The sequence below is a fragment of the Bufo bufo genome, chromosome 3, assembly GCF_905171765.1.
Source record: "Bufo bufo chromosome 3, aBufBuf1.1, whole genome shotgun sequence".
NCBI classification, from domain to species: domain Eukaryota; kingdom Metazoa; phylum Chordata; class Amphibia; order Anura; family Bufonidae; genus Bufo; species Bufo bufo.
The window spans coordinates 599,604,861-599,625,112 of record NC_053391.1 but is presented as its reverse complement, the minus strand read 5'-3'; the positions used below and the strand labels follow the sequence as shown (position 1 = coordinate 599,625,112).

Below are 20,252 nucleotides of genomic sequence, written 5' to 3'. Positions count from 1 at the left end.
GTATTATAGAAAGTGCATGCAAGTTACACCTCTGGCTGGACAGAAGGGGTTAGGTTAAGAATTTGGTATGGAGGGGGAGGGTGCAGTTTCAAGTTTTGCCTCATGCAGCAGGAAGGTTTGAGGGAAGGGGGGCCCAAGCTGAACTCTTGCAGCAGGGCACATGAGGCTTTAGCTTCGCCCCTGGGCAGATACGTAGATAGGTAATTAGATTAGAGATAGACAGATAGAATAATGATGCATATATATATATGGAGAGACAGGCAGCCATATAGATAAGATGCAGCATGTAGACGATACTATAGATGAGGCGTGCACTGTGGAGCACGAAGACTATTGGACAGGAGAAAAGCTCTGCATGTGGTAAGTGAAGGTGCCACTAGGGGGCGCTGCTGTTCTCAGCGTTGCTTGCAGTTATCTGCGTATAGAGAGCACGCAGCACAATAAGGAAGTGGAGAGAAGCGGAAGTGGAATCATTCCCAATAACAACACAGAAAATACGGACTGTACACGACGCCGGCGGCATGAATAACAAGGGTGAGTTGCTTGCTACCCGGGCACTGCCAGGGGAGGGGAGGCGGGCTGGGGCAGAAGTGGGCGAGGGTCTGTGCGGGATGCCCGGGCTGTCATGTGATTGCGGGGGGCGCACCTTGCGCAGAGTCTGGGGAGCTGAGTTAGTGGAGCTCATCCCAGCCGCAGCTACCGGCATGCTTTGCGATTAACCCTTTACGCGAACGAATGACTTACCCCTGATAGGCATAAGAGCCTTTATGTCTGGCTGCGGAGGAACTACAAATCCCAGCTTCTTCCCACACCGAAATCGGGGACCTCGTATGCCCATGTGTACTATGGAGGGAGGTCACCCTACAGGAGAGAGCTATCAATCTGAAACTCCCAATAATAATGATGATTATTGGGACAATCTCTTCAATCTCTTATTACTAACATAAAAAGGAAAAAAAAAAAAAAAAAAAAAAACAGCGCCCCCTGCAGTGGAAATGAAATCCTGCGGGTTCTGGTTCTGTGGTTGGGAGGTGGTGGGCTGCCTGACCTATAATAATGCATCCTGTGGCGAGCTGAGGAATCCCGTCAGATCTATATATAACCATCCACTGAGAGGCGCTACAGAGCAGAGACAGCTGCATAGAGATGACATGTAGCTGTTTCCTTGCTTGTGCCTGTAAAGCAGTGCACACTGGCCGTGGCTGCAGAGAGTATCAGGCCTGCGTGTCTCAGATTCATTGCCTATGTCTATATGAGAGCTACATGTGCCAGGCTGTTCAGAAACCGTGGCCGGTGGTTGTGACATACCGGGTGTCTCATGAAGGCGGTGACATTACCAGACCGTTATCACCTGGATTGTTGTGTAACAAGATAAACAGTTTTTCTTACCTGGCGATTCACGCCCATCACATGAGGTCACCGCACACACACCCGTACTGACGTGTTAACCTGCAGAACTACAACTCCCAGAATGTTCTCAGTGGTTGGATATTGTGAGGGGCGCACAAATTGACAGGGCCTTTACTTAAAGGGGTATTCCGATTGTGAGACGTTATCCCCTTTCCACAGAGTAGGTGCTAACTGTTAGATGGGTGGGCGCCCTACCGCTGGGTCGGATGCCCAACACGAACAAGGACCCCTCACCTCTTGCTCTATGGGAGTTCTGGAAATAGTTGAGCTCCATGTTCGACCATCTCAGGAACTCCTATAGAACTGAATGGAACAGCAGTGCACATGCCTGACCTGCCGCTCTGTTCATTTCAGGGTCTTCGTTGTCATGATTGGTGAGGTCTTACCGCTGGGGCCCCCACCGTTCTAATTTTGTGTGCCATGTCACATGAGATGCCAGCATTCAAGTGGTCAGATCATATGAGGAGACGGACAGGTGTCAGGTTGGTCAGGGGCGTGCCCTCCTATTTTTGGCTATGTTATTTCACTGTGTCAGTGGATTCCCGAGGCTCGCATTTCGTTTGTCGTGGAGGAGGCGCTATATCAGGGGCAGGCAACCTTCGGCACTCCAGCTGTTGTGAAACTACAACTCCCAGCATGTTTACTTACATCTTCTTACTACTTTTCCACCATGCCTGTGTGAGTCTGTGTGTTGTGGTAATGTTTCTAAGGCTCTATTCACACTGGCTTTTTAGTTCTGCAGAACTTTCTATCGGTTCTCGTTTATTTCTCCAGGGTCCTCAGTCAGATTCAGTTACTTTATAGTCTTTCGTTTTTGAGAGGCAGAATAGCGTGGTGGTGGTGGTCTCCTATCACATCGTACCCAGTAGGAAGGAAAAGGTAGGTAGGTCTTCTCTCATAATATCGGTGGGATTCTGTAGGATCTGTTTGGCTTCCATCACGACCCATTGGTATCATGGATCCATTAAGAATAAGACTTGACACCAGGGTTCAGCAAAATGCAAGTTCCAACTGGGCCTAAAAATCTCCTCGAAAACAGGGAACCCGGCCTGCTTCATTCTTCTCCAGAGGATCGATCCATGGGTCGGTGGAAGGTTTCTGCCCAGCCCATGAACCAGCTACCTGAGCTCTTGCTTTGCCCACATGCGCTGCACCTGGAGTGATCGCCAGGGCTTCTTGTAAAATATTATTTTATTTTTTCATTTTTTTTAATATTTTCAAATTGAGTGTTTCTTTACTATAGGAGCGTTCCTGCCCTTATTCCCTCTCATGGGCACACAATTGGGCCTTCTAGTTAAGGCCTCGCTCACATTATCCGTGAAAAAAATCCATCTGCGCTTCATCTGTGAAGGATCCATGTTTGGTCCGTGTGTCCGTTTTTTTGCCTGCCGAGTGTCATCCGAATTCCACGAACTCTGCCCAGCTAAAAATGAATTTCTAAAGCATCTGCTACCAATGGTCAGTGAAAAACGGACCAAACGCAAATGCCACCCGTGTTGTGTCACTGATTTCTCACGGACCCATTGACTTCATTGGGCGTGTTCGGTCCTCATCACGGATCGAAGTGATTTTAAATTTGTTTTTGTTTTGGTCAGTAAAAAATAATTAAAAAAAATACAGATTTTGATATTAAAATCAATAGGTACGTGTGTCAGCGAAAAATGGAATTGTGAATGAGGCCTAGGGGCATTTTAAGTGGACGATATGGTGTATACCTGATGCCACGCTGTTATGGGCTGTTTTCCGGAATGATACAGGGAGGAGAACTATGACAACTAGGTCAGTGTAAAATTGTGGTTGTCCATTGCTGGTTATATAGTCAGTATGGTGCCGCAGGAATAAATTCTAATATGAACTGGAATATATCATGTGTAGCAGTCCCCCTGACACAGGGATCGGCAACCTCCGGCACTCCAGCTGCTGTGAAACTACAACTCCCAGCATGAAAGCATGCTCTGCTGTTCTTCTCTCTCTCCCATAGAAGTGAGTGAAGCATTCTGGGAGTTGTAGTTTCTGAACAGCCGGAGGTTGCTGATCCTTGCCCTAACATTTGGTCCCGGGAAACACCAGCACATATCATTCCCATGTGATCCTGTCTTGGGCTTAGTAGCTATATTTTGCATGTATAGCGATGGCCCATTTCTGTGTGCTGAGGGAAGGGATTCGAGGGCGGTTTTCAGGACGTGAGGTTTTTCGTGTGCGCCTATTGTGTAGGTTGCTTTTTTTCCCCACAGCAGTATATATGGCACGTCTCTAGTAAGCAGCAGTGATTTCTCTCTGAAGTAAAGCTTCCAAACGACGCCGTTACATAGACTGCCAATGTCCGTGTCCTCATTTAGCACCAGCAGAAGTCGCTGGCAGCGTTCCAGGGAACCGTATGCCACTTTCAGCCCTTTCCTACCCTTATTCTGCATCCATGGCTAGAGTGGTGCAGTACTCCTGAGGGCTCGTGTCATACTGCAGCGTGGATTTCATTCCTGCGCCCTGGCAGAAGAGCTGACTGTGCTGTTCCTGACAATTATTTTTCTGCTGCGTTGCTAACATGAGACGGGGGATCCATGCTGATTGCACTTGTACCAAGCAGTACATAGCCCATGGGGACCTGCAGGGAGAGAAGCCCTCGGGGGTTAGCAGGAAGGTTTCTAAGCTCCCAGCCCGGTGCGGAGGATTGTCAGCTCTGCAGGCGGCTGCCTGTACATTTGTCCTCTGCGTCAACTATTAAAGGAGAACTCCCTGTGTGTATGCCTAACGGTATCTATATCCAGCATGGAGTTTGACACTTTAGCCCACTTATAGGGGGCCTAACGTGAGCAGAGCACAATGCCATCCATTACATAATTACAGGTGATGGATAGAAAATGTTCAAATTCCAAGTGCATAATGCTTAACCTGTGCATCAGTAGAAATTCCTTTCTGTTACTTATAAATGTCATCTGTGGGATATATGATAAATACACAACCCAAAAAATAAAATACATATGGAAAATGTAAAGGCGTAATCCCCTATCCACAAAGATAGCGGAAGCGCGGTACTCATCTGTCTCCAATAGAAATGAATGGAGTGTCTATGGGCATGTCTATTCGACCTCTTCGTTCATTTCAAGGGGCTCTACTGAGTACAGGGTCACTATTCTTGTGATTAGTGGGGGTCCCAAAGGTAGGATCCCCACCACTCTAATAGTTATCCCCGATCCTGTGGATCAGAGATAACATAACCAGAATACCTCCTTAATGTGACTAATCTGAGATTGACAGAGTATAAGCTGCTAATGGTGCTGGGTCAATGATCACACAACCGAGGTGGTGCCCGCTTTATTTTGGGTTTTATATGGAAATCATAGAGGGGGCTTGCCTGCTCGGGAACCCTCGCCATGAGGTGCTGCAAAGAGTGGATCTTGCTGAAGCGGACTCCCCAACGTAATGCATTTAATGGTTGTCCATTTATTTGAATTGCTGCCATTTACTACTACTCTTGTATGTGCTGAAGATGCTGGTGTGCAGTACTGGTTCATGTCCTTTTTAGGTTCTGTATGTATTGACATGTCTTTTTCCTCTACAGGACAGTACCCCACTCCTCCAGCCTACCCATCCCAGGGCCCCAATCCTCAGTCTGTCTACCCTCAAGCAGCCATGCATCTTCCTCAGGCTCCTCCCTACACAGACGCTCCTCCCGCTTATTCTGAGGTAAAGTATTACAACCTCTTGACCTACAAAGTCTGTTTAATTGGAACAAAAAAATCTGAATAGATATTACAGGGTAAATGTGCAGATTTAATAAGTGATGCTGAATCAGGAGTCTGGTAAACCATTTCATAGTCATAGAAAATACCCCCATAATTGGAGAAATACAAGATGTCATTCAAGGTCTTTCATGGCTTTCTTTTTCCTGACCGTGTTAAAGGGTTTAACCGGGAATTAATATCTATGACCAATCCATGGGATTGGTGGGGGTCAGAGTTCCAGCACCCCCGCCGATCCGCTATTTCAGGAAGCTGCGGTGCTTACTGGAGCTCTGGTGAGCACGGCGTCCTCCCGGGCACTTACCAATTACAGCACCATACATCCTATAGTACAATGTAAAAAAGAAGAGAGAGGCAATCAGTGGCTACACCCAATTAGAAAACAATGGCAACGGTGCACAAACCCACGGCACACCCAAGCGTATAAGTGGAATTGGATAAATATATTTGTTTTAGGGAAGGCACTCAAATATCTGTCATATGTTTGGATGAACAGATCACATTTATTATATATAGAATATTTAAAAGATACAAAATTGATTATAAACATAATTGTGGTCCCTTCTACCATGGACACTTGATAGAGTATATACTTTTTTTTATTTTTTTATATATATATATATTCTTTTTATTTAATTTTTTAGTTGATCAACTAATTATGGGGATTTATGTTTATAATCAATTTTGTATGTTTTAAAATGTATTATATATAGAATATTTATCTGTTCATCCAAACATATGACAGATATTTGTTTCCCTAAAACAAATATATTTATACATCGTATAGTGGCTGTGCTTGGTATTGCAGATTAGCCCCATTGACTTGAATGGGCCTGAGCTGCAACTAGGCCATATGACGGATGTATGGTGACGTCACATGGCCTATGAAGATTCAGCGACACTCTGGGAATTCTCGGCCTCTTCTAACCGCTGATCGGCAGGGGTCCCGGGTGTCAGACCTCGGCCAATCTGATATTGATGACCTATCCTGAGGACAGGTCATCCATCAGTATTAATTCCCGGATAACCACTTTAACATGTGAGATCAGCTGTTAGTCCGTACATTTCACAAGGCTGTTGTCATATTATCGATACTGCATAACTGGATGGTGCCTGCAGTAAAATTTTGACATATAACATATATCACAAGCTTATAGCACATTTCTGATGGACCTTTTTTTTTGTTTTTCTTTTTAAGTGATGTAACTATTATCATATACTCTTGCTTTAAACACAGATTCTAAACTTCTTAGGGGTCGTCCTGCTTAGACATCCCTTAACAATCCAAAAGGTCCCAAAATGTTAGAATTACAGTAACATATTAGGGGCATAATGCTGAAAGGAAATGTGCCATCAGAAAATGACCTATTGTTTATATCATGTTTTTATGTTTTTTTAAAATATATTTTTCAGTTTTATTTTATTTTATTTTATTTTTCATGTCACCTATGATAAAAAAAATATATATAAGGGCTCTTTCACACTTGCGTTCTTTTCTTCCGGCACAGAGTTCCGTCGTCGGGGCTCTATGCCGGAAGAATCCTGATCAGTTTTATCCTAATGCATTCTGAATGGAGAGAAATCCGTTCAGGATGCATCAGGATGTCTTCAGTTCCGGAACGGAACATTTTTTGGCTGGAGAAAATACCGCAGCATGCTGCGCTTTTTGCTCCGGCCAAAAATCCTGAAGACTTGCCGCAAGGCCGGATCCGGAATTAATGCCCATTGAAAGGCATTAATCCGGATCCGGCCTTAAGCTAAACGTCGTTTCGGCGCATTGCTGGATCCGACGTTTAGCTTTTTCTGAATGGTTACCATGGCTGCCAAGACGCTAAAGTCCTGGCAGCCATGGTAAAGTGTAGTGGGGAGCGGGGGAGCAGTATACTTACCGTCCGTGCGGCTCCCCGGGCGCTCCAGAGTGACGTCAGGGCGCCCCACGCGCATGGATGACGTGATCGCATGGACAAATCATCCATGCGCATGGGGCGCTCTGACGTCATTCTGGAGCGCCCCGGGAGCCGCTCGGACTGTAAGTATACCGCTCCCCCGCTCCCCACTACTACTATGGCAACCAGGACTTTAATAGCGTCCTGGCTGCCATAGTAACACTGAACGCATTTTGAAGACGGATCCGTCTTCAAATGCTTTCAGTTCACTTGCGTTTTTCCGGATCCGGCGTTTAATTCCGGCAAACGGAGTACATGCCGGATCCGGACAACGCAAGTGTGAAAGAGCCCTAATTCTTCAATTTTTGTACTAGCCTCTAGGCTTAAAGGGTTTCTGTCATCACAAAATTCGTTATGTAGCTGGCTGACGTTAGCGATGTGCTAATGTCAGCAGTACATAACTGTAACTTTTATCTAGCTACATGCCGCCATTCGCCCAGAAAATTAACTTTTAAAACTATCCAAATGAGCCTCTAGGTGCTATTGGGGCGTTGCTCCGTCTCCTCACCGTTCGGCACGCCCATTTTGCTTTGATGGACATCTCTGCTCTGCGCTTTGAAAGTAAAATCCTGCGCTGTCCCGTTTAGTGTTCGGCGCAGTGAGTGAAGGACGCTCGCCTGCTGCCGTCTTCTTCACTGCGCCTGCGTCGAATCCGTCACAGAGCTCTCCGTAAGTGAAGACAACATGTAGGCAGATAAGTTTCACAGTTATGTACTGCTGACATTAGCACATCGCTAACGTCAGCCAGCTACATAACAAATTTTGTGATGACAGAAACCCTTTAATAATAAGTCCATGATCAGTAGCTATCCTCTTATCAGAGACAGAATTACAGTGACAAGTAACACCTCTATATGAATAACACAGGATCTACCATTCAAAATCGGTGCTTATCTGCTCCCTCCTGACCTCTGCACAGGTGACAGAGCGTGCTTAGAAAATTCTCCCATACAAGTCAAAGAGGCCCCCAAAAATTGTGTCTATGGCTCATGTAGCTGCTCTCAATGAACAGTCTTGACATATAAACAGACATGGAAAAATGTAAAAAAAAAACATCAAAAAGTCTAAAAGAAAATTCTGTTTAATAAAAAACCATGATTTTAACAATAGGTAATTTTCAGCTGACACTTTCCCTTTAATGTGTGTATCATTATAAACACCTCGCTGCGACTTCTAAATATAAATGTCATGTGTGTGATAAATGTATATAACCCTTTGCATATTGAACATGAGAAATAGCAGAAGAGAAGTTTTGGAGAGAGTTGAGTCCGAGTTATATAAAAAAATAAAGCACTGTAAATCTGATGGTCAGCCATATATACACTGCTCAAAAAAATAAAGGGAACACTTAAACAACACAATGTAACTCCAAGTCAATCACACTTCTGTGAAATCAAACTGTCCACTTAGGAAGCAACACTGAGTGACAATCAATTTCACATGCTGTTGTGCAAATGGGATAGACAACTGGTGGAAATTATAGGCAATTAGCAAGACACCCCCAATAAAGGAGTGGTTCTGCAGGTGGTGACCTGACCACTTCTCAGTTCCTATGCTTCCTGGCTGATGTTTTGGTCACTTTTGAATGCTGCCGATGCTTTCACTCTAGTGGTAGCATGAGACGGAGTCTACAACCCACACAAGTGGCTCAGGTATTGCAGCTTATCCAGGATGGCACATCAATGCGAGCTGTGGCAAGAAGGTTTGCTGTGTCTGTCAGTGTAGTGTCCAGAGCATGGAGGCGCTACCAGGAGACAGGCCAGTACATCAGGAGACGTGGAGGAGGCCGTAGGAGGGCAACAACCCAGCAGCAGGACCGCTACCTCCGCCTTTGTGCAAGGAGGAACAGGAGGAGCACTGCCAGAGCCCTGCAAAATGACCTCCAGCAGGCCACAAATGTGCATGTGTCTGCTCAAACGGTCAGAAACAGACTCCATGAGGGTGATATGAGGGCCCGACGTCCACAGGTGGGGGTTGTGCTTACAGCCCAACACCGTGCAGGACGTTTGGCATTTGCCAGAAAACACCAAGATTGGCAAATTCGCCACTGGCACCCTGTGCTCTTCACAGATGAAAGCAGGTTCACACTGAGCACATGTGACAGACATGACAGAGTCTGGAGACGCCGTGGAGAACGTTCTGCTGCCTGCAACATCCTCCAGCATGACCGGTTTGGCATTAGGTCAGTAATGGTGTGGGGTGGCATTTCTTTGGAGGGCCGCACAGCCCTCCATGTTCTCGCCAGAGGTAGCCTGACTGCCATTAGGTCCCGAGATGAGATCCTCAGACCCCTTGTGAGACCATATGCTGGTGCGGTTGGCCCTGGGTTCCTCCTAATGCAAGACAATGCTAGACCTCATGTGGCTGGAGTGTGTCAGCAGTTCCTGCAAGACGAAGGCATTGATACTATGGACTGGCCCGCCCGTTCCCCAGACCTGAATCCAATTGAGCACATCTGGGACATCATGTCTCGCTCTATCCACCAACGTCACGTTGCACCACAGACTGTCCAGGAGTTGGCAGATGCTTTAGTCCAGGTCTGGGAGGAGATCCCTCAGGAGACCGTCCGCCACCTCATCAGGAGCATGCACAGGCATTGTAGGGAGGTCATACAGGCACGTGGAGGCCACACACACTATTGAGCCTCATTTTGACTTGTTTTAAGGACATTACATCAAAGTTGGATCAGCCTGTAGTGTGTTTTTCCACTTTAATTTTGAGGGTGACTCCAAATCCAGATCTCCATGGGTTAAAAAATTTGATTTCCATTTTTTTTTTTTTTTTGTGTGATTTTGTTGTCAGCACATTCAACTATGTAAAGAACAAAGTATTTCAGAAGAATATTTAATTAATTCAGATCTAGGATACGTTATTTTTGTGTTCCCTTTATTTTTTTGAGCAGTGTACATAAGCTAAGTAAGTTTTAGGCAAAAAACCTCATTTCCCTAGTTCTATTCTGGCCCTTTGACATGCAGGTGCAGAGCTGTGGGGGCATGTGACAACAATCTCTGAGGTTTTCCTCATGAATATTTGTGGGTGTCAACAAAGACTGCCTTTCTGCTGAGGTTCCCAATGATCAGATACCTTGTGATCCGTTATTAGTTACTTATCCTGTGGGATTGCAAGCACTTAGGTATTATTGATTTCCAGAGTTCAGTAGCAGATCGGTGGGGGGCTGACTCATAATACTGTGAAGTGTTTGTACTTTGTATGTGTTGTATATAGGGAGATATACTTGTATGTTTTTATTTATTTATTTTTTATAACTTTTAAAAATTATTTAGATATTTGTATTTTTCCCTCACCCACGACAGCACCACGAGAGAGAGGATCTGCCTCTAAAGACAGGAAAACTGAAGTACAAAAAGGCGGAGGCTCTCCTCCCACTTCAGTTTAGTTTCCTGTCCTTGGAAGGAAGCCTGTAAGAGCTATGTTGTACTTCTGCCCCCTCGTGTGCCTCTCTTGTTACCTGCGGTCCCCGGTAAGCTACGTGGCATGACTAAGTGCACGTTGGGACCAGCAGAGATGCAAAAGCCATGGAGGGCTTAGAGCATTGTGAGGCATGATGCTGTGGGTGCAAGTTGCGCGCTAGAGACATCTGGTTTCCGTGTGTTCCATTGCCCTGGAGGCCTGGAACGCACGCGCTGCGTGTGTTATGACGTAGCGCGTGTGACGTCACAGGAAGCGCTTGAGAAGCGCAATACCCGGAAGTAAAGCTGACAATGGGTACTTTGGGAATAGACGGCACGTGGTGTTCTCCTGGTGAACAGATTCAAAGAGCCCAAGTGAGTACAAGCTGTGATGTTCGGGGGGCTTGAAACTAGACATCATAGGTCTTTTCCAGTTCATAAGAAAGTAGCCGCCTTAATAAAAGGGGAATGGAAGAGACCTACTAAAAGGGTTTATATTTCCAAAAATATTAAAAGAAAATATCCTTTTTCGGAATAAGTTGTGCCTCCTGGAATAAAGCTCCTAAAATAGATGTGGCTATTTCAAAAGTAGTGAAGAAAACATCCCTTCCCTTTGAGGACATGGGATCTCTTAAAGATCCTTTAGACAAGAAGGTAGACTGTTTTTTAAAAGGTACCTGGGAAGCCTCTACCTCTTCATTCAGACCTTCTATTGCTGCCACCTGCAACGCCCATTCATTGATTGTCTGGCTATCTAAGTTAGGCTACTTTCACACTCGCGTTTTGTGCAGATCCGTCATGGATCTGCACAAACTCATCTGTTCAGATAATACAACCACATGCATCCGTTCAGAACGGATCAGTTTGTATTATCTTTAACGTAGCCAAAACAGATCCGTCTTGAACACCATTGAAAGTCAATGGGGGACGGATCCGTTTTCTATTGTGCCATATTGTGTCAGTGAAAACGGATCCGTCCCCATTGACTTACATTGTGTGATCAGTTTAGCTCAGTTTCGTCAGACGGACACCAAAGCGGAATGGAGGCGGAACGGAGCCAAGCTGAGCCAAACTGATGGATTCTGAGCGGATCCTTATCCATTCAGAATGCATTAAGGGCAAAACTGATCTGTTTTGGACCGCTTGTGAGATCCCTGAACGGATCTCACAAACGGAAACCCAAACACCAGTGTAAAAGTAGCCTTAGAAGACCAGATTAAAAGCAAATGCCCGAGGGAAGAGATTCTGGCAGGTCATGAAAAAGCTGCAGACTCCATTAGATTACTAGCCTGTTCCTCGGCCCTGGCCAATTCAGCACGTAGAGCTTTATGGCTAAAAAACTGGACTGGAGACTTACAATCAAAAAAGAGATTGTGTGCCGTGCCCTGCGAGGGTGACTATCTTTTTGGTTTTACGTTGGATGAGCTTTTGGAAAAAGCAGCAGACAAAAAGAAGTTCCCAACCCAGAATTTATTTTCTTCTAGAGGGACCCCGACCTATATTGACGGATCTGAAGTCGCAAGGGTACCCAGTGCCCGCCTCTTAGGCACGACAATCTCTGAGGACCTATCCTGGCGTCCCAACATCTCGTCCACCATAAAGAAGGCTCACCAGCGGCTCTATTTCCTTCGACAACTGAGGAAGTTCGGCATGGCTCAGGACCTACTGAAGGTCCTTCTACTCCTGTACCATCGAGTCAGTATTGTGCTCGTCCCTTCTGGTGTGGTATGCCGGCTCATCAGCCAGTGACAAGCGCAAACTACAAAGGGTCATCAGCTCGGCGGAGAGAACTACTCGACTGCCACTACCACCCCTTGACTCTATCTTCTCCAACAGACTGCGCTCCAGGGCTCTGAAAATATCCAATGACCACTCCCATCCGGGCCATCATCTCTTCAGACGTCTAAAGTCCGGCCGCAGGTATCAGGCCATCCCTGCAAGGACATCGAGGAGGCTGAACACTTTCTTCCTAACGGCCGTCAGACTGCTGAACTCACCACGCCCCATCTCCCACCCATAATCCCTCGCCCCTGATGTGCCCATTGCATAACCCTACCCCTTTTCCCACCCCTAGTACTATGCCTGTACCTGTGCCTAACCCAATTCCGAGCACGATCGACTGTGTCGTGTTTGGTGAATAAAGCGGATTCTGAAATCTTTCCTTTCGGGCCTTCAGAAATAACAAGGAAGGGGATGAAAGAGAAAGGTGGGAAGGGTTACTTCTTTAGTCCTTTGGTGATAAGAAACAGCCAGATCAACAATGATGCCAGGATTCAGGTGGGAGGAAGGTTAAAACACTTTTTTACTGCTTGGAAACAGATTTTCGACAGTGCGTGGATTTTAGACACCTTAGGGCAAGGATTAAAGCTAGAGTTTCGTTTTTCCCCTCTGAAAAGATTTCTGATGACAAAATCAACTAGAGTGGAAAGCAGCTCTATAGAGTTAGAAGTTCTAGATCTAATGGGAAAAATGTACGTGTACCAGTCCCAAGGGGACAAGAGGGAGAAGGGTTTTATTATCCTATTTCGAATGAGAAAACCAGAAGGTTCATACAAAACAATAATAAATTTAAAAAAGAGAAATCTTTTCTTTCTAGTAAATAAAATTCAAAATGGAGACTATAAAAGTGACAATAAATCTGCTTTTCTCAAATTGCTTTATGGCCATACTAGAATTAAAGGATGCCTATTTTCACATCCTTATTCATCAGGATCATCAGAAGTTTCTCCGGGTGGCGGTGGAAATAGAAGGAACCACCAGGCATTTGCAGTTCCAGGCCCTTCCCTTCGGTTTGTCTATGGCACCTAGAGTGTTTACCAAGGCGATTTCAGAGATGGGGGCACACATACTTTTCATTCCCTACCTGGACAATTTTTTTTATAGTAGCTGAGACCAAGGAGTCTTGCAGGAAAGCAGTACAGGTGGTGGCCCAGATCTTGGAGAAGTTTGGATGGATCCTAAATATAAAGAAATCAAGGCCGGATCCATTACAGGTTCAGCAATTTCTGGGTCTAATTTTGTATTCCAGGAACCAGAGGTGCTTTCTGGTGGAGGACAAGATCCTAAAATTAAGTGGAAATATAGAAAGCTTGATCAGTAATCCAAGAATCTCTCTAAGGAAAGGTATGTCGATTCTGGCAAGTATGACGTCCTGTATCCCTGCAGTCATTTGTGCCCAGTTTTATTCAAGAGAAATCTAATGGGACAATAGGACATCCAGGCAAAGGGGGGAAAACAACCCTTAGAGACAAAAGTGATAATTTCAAATCAAAGACTTTAGAAGGCCTAAAATGGTGGATGATTACAGACAATCTAATTCTAGGGGTACCATGGAGAAGGGAAGATCTCCTGTGTTGAACAACAGATGCAAGCCCTTGGGGTGAGGTGCGCATATTCAAAACCAATCCGTTCAGGGGCTATGGAACGGCACTCTGAGGTCAGCCTCTTCAAATATGAAGGAGTTAATGGCGGTAAAATATGCAATATTAGAAGTCCTTCCAATGGTGTTAGACAAGAACTTGAGGATTATGTCGGACAACAGTACAGTAGTCTCCTATATAAACAAGCAAGCGGGCACCAAAAACAAATGTTAATGTTGAGCGAGATTTTTCTGCTAGTCGAACAGAATTGCAGGTCTATTTCAGCAGTTCATATAAAGGGGATAGAGGATGTTCAAGCAGATTTTTTTAAGTCTCCATTTAATATTTCGGGGAGAGTGAAATCTAAATCCCAGTATTTTTAAGAAAATTATAGACACCTAGACCTTTTTGCCACGGTTCAGAACAAAAAAGTAGAGAATTTATTTTCTCTGTCCCCAGGAGGATTCCCCTGTGGTCTGAATGATTTTCCTCTAGCATATGCCTTCCCTCCTTTTCCATTAATACCCAGGGTGCTAAAGAAGATCAGGGAGGATCAGGCGAGAGTCATACTTATAGCTCCTTTTTGGCCCAAAAGAGCTTGGTTCACCTGATTAAGGAAAATGTCAATAACAGACCCATGGATCCTGCCAGAAACCCACAACCTTCTATCTCAGGGTCCCGTGTTTCATCCCTATGTAGAAAACCTCCATCTGACTGCATGGAATTTAAAAGGGTCCTGTTAGAGGATAAGGGTTTTTCTACAGATTTAGTAAATGCACTCCAAAAAAGTAGGAAAAAGGTTAATATTTTCATTTATGCTAGAGTCTGGAAAAAATTCTAGTTTTAGACAGTTAACCTCTCCTTCAGAAAGGATTCGGTTAGGGTTGTCCCCTAATACCTTCAAAAGTTAATGTTTTTGCTCTTTCGGCCCTTTTTATTGAAGATAGTGCTTCAAATTTCTGGATAGTGCGTTTTTTTTTTTTAAAGTCATTTGGAAGATCTTCTTTGACTCTGTCCCCTAGAGTTCCTTTTTGTGATTTGAACTTAGTTCTAAATGCCATAACTAGATCTCCTTTTGAGCCTATTGAGGAAGTTTCTATAAAATTTTTGTCACTCAAATTATGTCTCTTAGTTGCCTTGACCTCAGCCAGAAGAATTAATGACCTCCAGGTAGGGCTGAAACAATTACTCGATTTAATTGAGTAATTCGACACCCAAAAAATCCTTAATGCAAATTTTTTGCATCGAGGATTCGTTTGTGTTATGTGACCATGGAGCGGGAGTGAAGCACTTGCTATTACTTACCGCTCCGTGGTCACCCGCTGGCCTGCACCGCACTGCATTTTCTTCCTGACACATCGTCAGGTCATAGTGCACGTAACCGTGCACTATGACCCGACGCTGTGTGACGTCAGGACGACAGTGCAGCGCGCAGAAAAGAAGATGGAGGAGCTGTGTAGCGACGCCCCTACAGGAAAGGTAAGTCCTGTCGATGGGGACATGGCTAGGAGGGGGAGATGGTGGCACTGGTGGGCAGTTGGGAGTGCAAGCTGGTGGCACTGGGGGGGCAGTTGGTGGCACTGGGGGCAGTTGATGGCACTAGGGGGGCAGCTGGTGGCACTGGGGTGTGTTACTCAATTAATAGTAAAAAATAATCGATAAGAATACTCAATTTCTAAAATATTCGTTTACTGCAGCCCTACCTCCAGACTCTCTATTAATCCTCCATATACCAGTATCTTGAAAGATAGGGTAGTTATTAGACCCGATCCGGCCTTTCTTCCGAAGGTAGCATCGAAATTTCACAGGTCCCAAGAAATTATCTTTCCAACATTCTATCATAATCCTTCCTCTGAAGAGGAGAAATCCTTTCATTGTCTTGATGTAAAAAGGTGTCTAGTCCAGTACTTGCCTAGAACTAAAAATTAGAGGAAGTCTTCCTCGATGTTTATTCTCTTTCAGGGGAAGAATAAGGGTCAACAAGTATCCAAAAATTTCACTGGCAAGATGGATTACGTCGGCAGTTTCCCTGGCTTATTCATCTTCAGCAGAGACATCTCCAGAAGGCTTTAGGCTCATTCCACTAGGGCAATTTCTACCTCTTGGGCTGAGAGGGCTTCTGTCTCGATTGACGATATCTGTAAAGCAGCAGTCTGGTCTTCTCCAACTATCTGTTTTAAGCACTATCGTTTGCAGTTAAATCCTTCTTCTGATTTATCCTTTGGGTCTAAGGTTCTTTCGGCTGTTGTCCCACCCTAGGAGTCTCCTTGGTTATTCACTCTCGTGGTGCTGTCGTGGGTGAGGGGAAAAATGAAGGATTACTCTTACCAGTAATTAGATTTTCCTGAACCCACGACAGCGCCCTTATTTTCCCTCCCTATTTTTCTGGTGCTTTGGTTGATATTAATTTAATTATCTGGGGCTGAGTTCCTCTAATCCTTGGAAAAACAAACTGAAGTGGGAGTAGAGCGTCTACCTTTTTGTACTTCAGGTTTCCTGTCTTTTTGGATGCGGATCCTCTCTCTCGTGGTGCTGTCGTGGGTTCAGGAAAATCCAGCTCAGACCAACCTACCTAAAGCTGGTCATACTTCTTTTATGAAAGGACTAATGGCAGATTTTTGGCTGACCATGGTTAAAATTGTGAACATGTCAGCAAATTCTACCCTTTTTCTTGTGTGTGTGTGTGTGTGTGTGTATGTATGTATGTATGTATGTATGTATATGTGTGTGTGTGTGTATATATGTGTGTGTGTGTGTGTGTGTGTATATGTGTGTGTGTGTGTATATATATATATATATATATATATATATATATCACTTGATGCTACTTACATGCTGATAGCTTTGAAAAAAAATGAACATATTACGTGTAGATTTTAATTCCAAGTCATGCTTATTTTTTGTAGCTTTATCGCCAAGGGTATGTTCACCAGTCTGCTGCTAATATGGCTGCTATGTCTGCACAATATCATGGAGCCTCCATGTATTTGCCGATGACCCAGACGGTGCCAGTTGGACCAATGACTTCCTCTGTTCCCTTGGCCTACTACCCCATTGGACCCATGTACCCCCCAGGTTCTGCTGTCCTAGTTGAAGGAGGATATGATGCTGGGGCACGATTTGGAGCAGGAAGTACAGGAAGTGTGCCAGTAAGTTCTGTGTACAATGTGTGTGTGTGTTAATTTAATTGAGATGCTAGAACACTACCACAGCAGAAAAAAATCCAGCAAAACCACTTATAAAAACCAACTCCGTTCTGACCATGCAAAACTATTGATAGCACTAGGTAAGGGCTGGGGAGAGCAGGACAAACTTACGTTTGTGGATTTTTTTTTGTGAGGAGTAGCGTGAGTATGCTTCACTATGTAGTGCTCCCTGCATTTAGCTGCTTCAATTCCCCTCCCCCCGCTCCGAGTGACAGATGTAGCATCCAACCAGGAGACCACTAAAGCTGTCACTCAAAGCAGAGGGGAGGGGCTGAGGAACAGCTAAATGTAGAGCTAAATTTGGGCACATGCAGGAGCAGAATAAAAGTTGATATACACATTACTCCTGGTAATAAAACCTCCATAGAATGTGTGTTTGTACTGCTTTTCTCAGACCCTGCCTAGTACTGTCAGCAGTTTGCATGGCTAAAACGGCTGACAGGCTCCCTATTAAGGGAACCAGTCATCAAACATACCGTGCCCAAACTGCTGCAGTATTGCTATACAGGATGGTTATAACTTTCTAAAGATGTGACATTGAAATGTGTCTCGGAGGATAAATGAGGAAATAAAGTTATAAAAGTAGTATGCACTATCTGTGAAGATTCATGGGGCAGTCCATGTCTCGGGAGTAGTTATGCCGTGGCATAACAAGCCCACTCCAGTTGCATCAGGCACAGTGTGCAGAAGAAGCCGAAGCTAATGCACCTTGCTAGAGCAGAAACGTGCAAAAATTATAAATGTGACAATACCCTAAGGCCATTTTCACGCTGTCAGTATTTTTCCTGCGCAAAATGCAGAAGAACCACAACTATTTCCATTCTACGTTTTCTCTGTAGCTTCCATTACTGTTTTTGACAAATCTTGACAGTGTGAAAGTGGCCTAAGAGCCGGTTCACATGATGGAATTTGCTGGCGGAATCTTGCCCAAATTTCTGCCGGCAGCCACTTGGTAACCCACTGATTTCATTAGAAGGCAGTGCTGCAGTTCGTGGGCTGGCAGTTTAAAGCCACGACTGTGCCAAGAAGAGTCTCTTCTTTGGGCTGTGTCTGGACGGACGTCACTTGATGCTGTAGCGGCTGTCTGCTTGCCGTTTACCTCCATTTTTTGAAGCATGGGTGTGAGCGGGTCCGCGGCATTAAAAGTGAACAACCTCAGCGGTTTCTGATGCAGAGTACGCAGGGGATTTTGACAGTGTCTAAATCCTCCGTGAGAACGGGCCCTATAATGCTGATTATTTGAGCACTTCTATGTAGTTGCCACATTCTGTAACATGTTATGTACACCTGTTAAAAAAACAAAGTTTCCATTTTCACGTCTTTCTTTTCTCTTTCAGCCTCCACCTCCTGGCTGCCCCCCCAATGCAGCTCAGCTGGCTGCTATGCAAGGTGCCAACGTCTTAGTCACACAGAGAAAAGGCAACTACTTCATGGGTGGCTCAGATGGTGGTTACACCATGTGGTGAGGAGGATCGGCAGGCACGGATAGGGGGGGGGGGGGCGTAAAGTAACAAAATGAAAACAAAAGCGGGCTAATGATTTTGTACAAAGAATGACATCTCTCTGCGTGAGCACTCCCCACAATGCTCTGCTTTAGAATATTAACCCAGGGTGGAAGTTTAGAAACAAGGCTGTGGCATATCTGCTTGGTGCTTCGTACTCTGGCTGGAGATCCTTTATAAAGAGGGAAAAAAAGAAAAAACCTAAAATAAAAAAGCTTTACATCCCTTTATACCACATCCTACCTCCCTCACACTTCTCTTCACCCCTTTATTATAACTAAACCTGCTGACAGGATCTTCATATTAGGACAACAGGTACAAACAGTGACACATTTGAAGGCAGCTTGGAGATTTGGCAGGTTGCTGGGGTTGACATTTGATGTTCTGCATAATCTATAGAAAAGGGCACGTGAAAGTATATAATAATGCTAGTATGCCAATACATGAAGAGTTTCTCATCCATGAACCCTCCATGTCTTTTCTCCTCAAAGCCTACGGTACTGTCAAGTGCCTGTACGGTACCACAAAACAACGCCTTATAGATGCTGAAGGTGCTGCAACTTCTTACAAAGCCATAACATTTGGGTCATGTACGGATGTCTTTTCCCATATGTTATGGACGCGTCGCTGTCTGTAAAGCTCGGGCGGATATGTGCACAGTCCTGGATTCTGTCTTTTGGCCAGTAGAACAAATGTCATCAGTTTTCCTATGTTAGCGCAGCAGACCTCTATTTCATTGTCCAGCCTTGGTGCCTGGCTATAATTGTCTTTATTTTCACCTTTTTATGTAATGTTTTATATGTTGGTATCAAACATTTTCAAGAAATAAAAATTATGTAGTCCTTGTCAAGAAGTTGCGCTACTTTGTTGAAATATGTGTGTTGCTGGTCCAGCATGTGAGGCACTGAAGGAGGATCGGTAGCTCCATAGCTACCGAAAATGTAGGCAATAAATTAGAATGACAGCTAATGGTTTCATAGGCCCAGTACAGCTAGATTTCTATAATTCAGCATTAACAGGACCTGGACTATATGAGTGCTGTTTGGATATTTCTGCTTAGTCGTCTGGTCTTGCAAGATCCGAGAGTCCAGTGCGAGACTATTATAACTCCTGGCCTGTCAGATTAAAGGGATTTTACCCCTTTGAATGATCCTACACTTCAACAGAGAGGAGTGGAAAAATGATATAAATGTAGAATAATATTTTAAAGAGAAAATCTACCAGGAGAGGCAGAGTTCTTATTTTAGGATGCTTTTACACTGCGTTTTGAGGAGGTATGCGTTCCAACATATACATCCGATGGATTCCACTGCACAGACATACAGTGGCATCCATCACCCATAGGCTTCTTTGTTAAAAAAAAATAAATTTATATATATATATATATATATATATATATATATATAATATAATATAATATAATTTTTTTTATTGGATACCTCTGTATTGAAAAGAGCAGCAGATGGCTCTATTCAATATAGCATAAAAAAATGCTGTACTGACTGATGGAGGCCAAGGGACGACACGCATTTGGCCTTTGTCAGGTGAATGGGGGCCTTTGGATATCCTTTGAATATGTCTGACGTGTCCATTAGGTTTCCTGGTGCATAGAACAAACTGACACTGCAAAATGCGGTGTAAAAGCAGCCTAAGCTGTACTAGATTGTTGCCTTTTGTCA

The 20,252-nt window shown here is 44.5% G+C and overlaps 1 protein-coding gene across 1 annotated transcript; it reads left to right on the top strand.

The window, feature by feature from the left end:
- Positions 1-402: 402 nt before the first annotated feature.
- DAZAP2 (DAZ associated protein 2) lies at positions 403-19,423 on the top strand. The gene is made up of 4 exons (XM_040425919.1): positions 403-534; positions 4,970-5,094; positions 16,772-17,014; positions 18,409-19,423. The coding sequence occupies exons 1-4, from the start codon at positions 522-524 to the stop codon at positions 18,535-18,537; spliced, it is 510 nt and encodes a 169-aa protein (XP_040281853.1). The 5' UTR covers positions 403-521; the 3' UTR covers positions 18,538-19,423.
- Positions 19,424-20,252: the final 829 nt, after the last annotated feature.

Bases quoted from the DNA above. Each gene is read 5' to 3' on its own strand.
- DAZAP2 (XM_040425919.1), top strand. The intron at 5,095-16,771 runs GTAAAGTATTAC...TATTTTTTGTAG, and splicing joins CTCCTCCCGCTTATTCTGAG to CTTTATCGCCAAGGGTATGT. The intron at 17,015-18,408 runs GTAAGTTCTGTG...TTTCTCTTTCAG, and splicing joins GAAGTACAGGAAGTGTGCCA to CCTCCACCTCCTGGCTGCCC.